Source organism: Eleutherodactylus coqui, chromosome 12, assembly GCF_035609145.1.
Source record: "Eleutherodactylus coqui strain aEleCoq1 chromosome 12, aEleCoq1.hap1, whole genome shotgun sequence".
Classification (NCBI taxonomy): domain Eukaryota; kingdom Metazoa; phylum Chordata; class Amphibia; order Anura; family Eleutherodactylidae; genus Eleutherodactylus; species Eleutherodactylus coqui.
In genome coordinates this window covers 28724349-28727725 of record NC_089848.1, presented here as the reverse complement: position 1 = coordinate 28727725, position 3377 = coordinate 28724349, and the positions used below count along the sequence as shown (strand labels likewise).

The following is a 3377-nucleotide window of genomic DNA, read 5'->3' as shown; positions in this document are numbered from 1 at the left end:
TTGTAGCGCATTTCGTGTTCCATATTGACCTATAGCTAACAAATGGACATGGCATTTTTTGCTGCAGAAGAACGCCGGTGTCAAAATCACAAAAAACATGATATTTGTGAAGAGACTTCATGTGACACCGGTCTGGGAAAGGATTCCACTTAATGATGATACTGCGCCTTTAAGAAAAGCCCTTCCAGTAACTCTCTGCGATGTCACAGTAACCATTGTTCTGTAAGCGGTTCTAGAACACTGACCGCTGGAACATAAGTGACCGACACTCAGGTATTCCTTACACTTCATCCTTTACGGGTGAAGAGATATGCACTCCGTGTGTATCTCCCGGCGGTTATGTTACGTCAACGTGATTCGCCAATCTGTTAGACAGAAAGGATCTCCTCATCTGATAAGGTACAGTAGGGGTATAATAACTGCATTCCATCACTTGTAGATTGATTTGATTGCAGATTTCCTCATCCCTATTGGTTTTAAAGAGGAAAATCTGCAACAAATCCGCCGTCATCCCCAGAAACGGACATATTGTGGATGTAATAATCCGCACTACGCGCCAATTTCCACAGCCGGTGGATGATATTTGTTGGGATCTCATCTACTTTACTGTTAATGAATTCTGGGGATTTTCTATTCAAAAATTGCGTAACATTTCTTTCCCGTATGGATGTTCTTAGGCGAGCGGGAGCACAAGGAGGCGGGGCTTATGCATTTATAGTGAATAGTAAGGGCTTTCCTGGGTGCATGGGGGGGAGGGGTGAGGAATGTTCTGTAATTTAATATTCAGGTGTTAGAAGTAAATATTGTGTGGATTAACAATTTATCTACCACAAATAAGGTTTTAAAAGGATTCCACTTAATGATGATTTTTGCGCCATTACACCAGAATTTTACTAACTCTGACAGGTGCTGTTGCCATAGCAACAGTCGTTATAGTCCTGTATTTGAATATTAACCGTTAGGTGACTGACGCACAGCTTATCTTTCCACTTCATACATTACTGTGAAGTGAGCGTATCCTCCGCGTATCCCCACCGCTCTGACCTGAACTCCAGCATCCGCTAACGATGTCTTTGTATCTAATTCTGCAGATGGGAAATCTATTCCGAAAGGATTTCTCTGGAGAACCAGTTGAAATCGAAGACTCCAAAGTACTGCCCATCAGAGTGGACGTCACCTGTAAGTCACTTTGTTTCTTCTTTCTGCGTCTAGTCAGTATTTTATTAATGTCTGCAGTCTGCAGGGGGTGATACTCTGCAGCCGTCTGGGTGGTCTTGGACCTCTACACGATCGCTGCAGTCACCCTCAAGGCCCATTTAGACACAACGAGAATCGCTTAAAAGTCGCTCAAAGGCGTCTTTTGAGTGATTCTCGTTCTGTCTAAATCCACTGACACCGTGCCCCGACGGTGTCCTGCTCCGCCTGCATATTCTATTTAGGCCTTATTTAGTCATATACCTGGTCCCAGTATGGCGGTATTACACAATCATGATAGTGATGTTATCAGGTTACTTTATGGTGGCCGTATTTAGTCACTGCATGGTAGTGATTAACAGTCACGGTATAGTGATGCTGTCCGGTATGGCGATGCTGTCCGTCCCTGAGGGGGATTCGCCTGCTCTTCCATTATTTTCGGAGACTCCTTGACAATCCAGAAGCTCAGACAGTGCAATGTACAGAAGTAGCAAACGTTAACTTGACTATTCCAACCGCTTTAATTGTGTTAAATGTCAGCTTGAATGTTAACTGTGAATGTGAACGTTTTCTACAGTTTGTCTGTAAACCAACGCTGCTGACTTGTTGGCCGGTCACTAAGGGTATATCATAGGGACGGGACTGGATTATACCATATACTATATTATTATGGGGCATTAAAATTAAAGTAAAATGTACTTTCTTTAGACTTTTGCTAGTTCAGGGAAGCAACAGCAATTAGTAGTTGTTAAATTCTTAAACTAAAAACCACGGGGTAAAAGTGAGTAGCGGTAATGATGAAGATCGCCTTCCCTGCCGTGTCATTGTATCACATGGATTGGTTTATAAGTGCTCCTCTTATAATGTATATATATTTATTTACAGCATCTTCCGCTAAAGAGGTTCCGCATCAGGCTGCGGCTGATAAACATGCAGAGTGCCGCAAGCGTATTAATCATCTTCTGAAATGCTTTGGAGTCTTTATCAAGATGCGATGCCCAAAACTGGATGTCCGTAGTGCCCCAGGACCAGTCATGTGGCTAAAATTCATAGTTCCCACTCTGACTATGGATGGTGAACAAGAGAAGAGCCTGTTCACCCAGGAACCATAGCGTTCCCATACATGCCAATAGAGCATCAGCTACCACCAAAGAAAATGCAATTATTATGATGCTTCTTTAAATATATACTTGTGTATATAATATAAATAAAGAATTATAAACCCTTTTCTGGTATCTGCTGTATTTATCCTCCACAAGAGAGAATACGGAGTTCGGGTGGTTTTACATGGAGCAACTATCAGCCAAAAAATCTCTCAAATGAATGATTTCCAGCGGTAGTTGTCCCGTGTAAATCCGGGACCTGACAGGGCGCCATGTGAGGAAGCGCTCAGTAGTTGCTAGTCGCTACTCTTCAGCTCACCTAATAGCGTTTTTGCGCGGTGCTTCACGCACCCCCTTGGACATTTGTATTCTATGGGGCCTTTGCTGTGCAAGACGTAGAAAGATCGAGCAGGTCCTATTATTTTCCTCACATGTGTAATGTGCGCACAAAACTCATGAGGAGTAACCCGCTGCAATCAGGGGGTCCTATCCTCTGTGTTTTGCGCACAAATACGGTCGGGTGAAGCCGCTCTTGGGCTCTATTCACATCTGCGTGAGATGAAAGCTGTACCGGCGACTATTACTGCTGCACTTTACACAGGAGCGATAGTCGTTCACGTGAATGGAGGCGGCATGCGCCGGGGATCGTTCTGGCCGCCCGCCATCATTCACTGTAAACAGGAGTCGCCTAAAGATTGAGTGACTCTTGTTTCTGCAGCCGACAGTCATTTGGTTTTTGGTCCTGCTGAAAAAACAAGCAACTCCGGTTTGCCTCTCGGTGCCTGGCGGCGGCGGCGGCTTGTACACGGGATGACTATTGCCCAAATTCACTGTTTCCAGCAATAATTCAGGTGATAATCTCCCGTGTAAATGTACATTAAGGCTTCATGTCCACGGCCAAAATGGAATCGCGGAATGCGTGCGGGTCACCTGTAGACGATCCGCAGTTCAATATGGCCATAGACAATCATTGGACATGTGGAGGTTATTAAATACCTGCGCATGTCATTTTATCCCAGCGTGCGGATCGCACACGCAGGATAAAAATCACAGCATGCTCCCTTTTCTACGGATTCCTGG

General features: G+C 44.5%; 1 protein-coding gene across 1 annotated transcript; it reads left to right on the top strand.

The window, feature by feature from the left end:
- The first annotated feature begins 377 nt into the window (after positions 1-377).
- LOC136586546 (cyclin-dependent kinase 5 activator 1-like) lies at positions 378-2306 on the top strand. Its single transcript, XM_066584680.1, has 3 exons — positions 378-399; positions 1092-1179; positions 2080-2306. Exons 2-3 carry the CDS (start codon positions 1092-1094, stop codon positions 2304-2306), a joined length of 315 nt encoding a protein of 104 aa, XP_066440777.1. The 5' UTR covers positions 378-399.
- The last annotated feature ends 1071 nt before the right edge of the window (positions 2307-3377 follow it).

Coding starts and splice junctions, on each gene's coding strand:
- LOC136586546 (XM_066584680.1), top strand. CDS start 1,092: ATGGGAAATCTATTCCGAAAGGATTTCTCTGGAGAACCAGTTGAAATC. Junction 1,180..2,079: donor CATCAGAGTGGACGTCACCT/GTAAGTCACTTT, acceptor ATTTATTTACAG/CATCTTCCGCTAAAGAGGTT.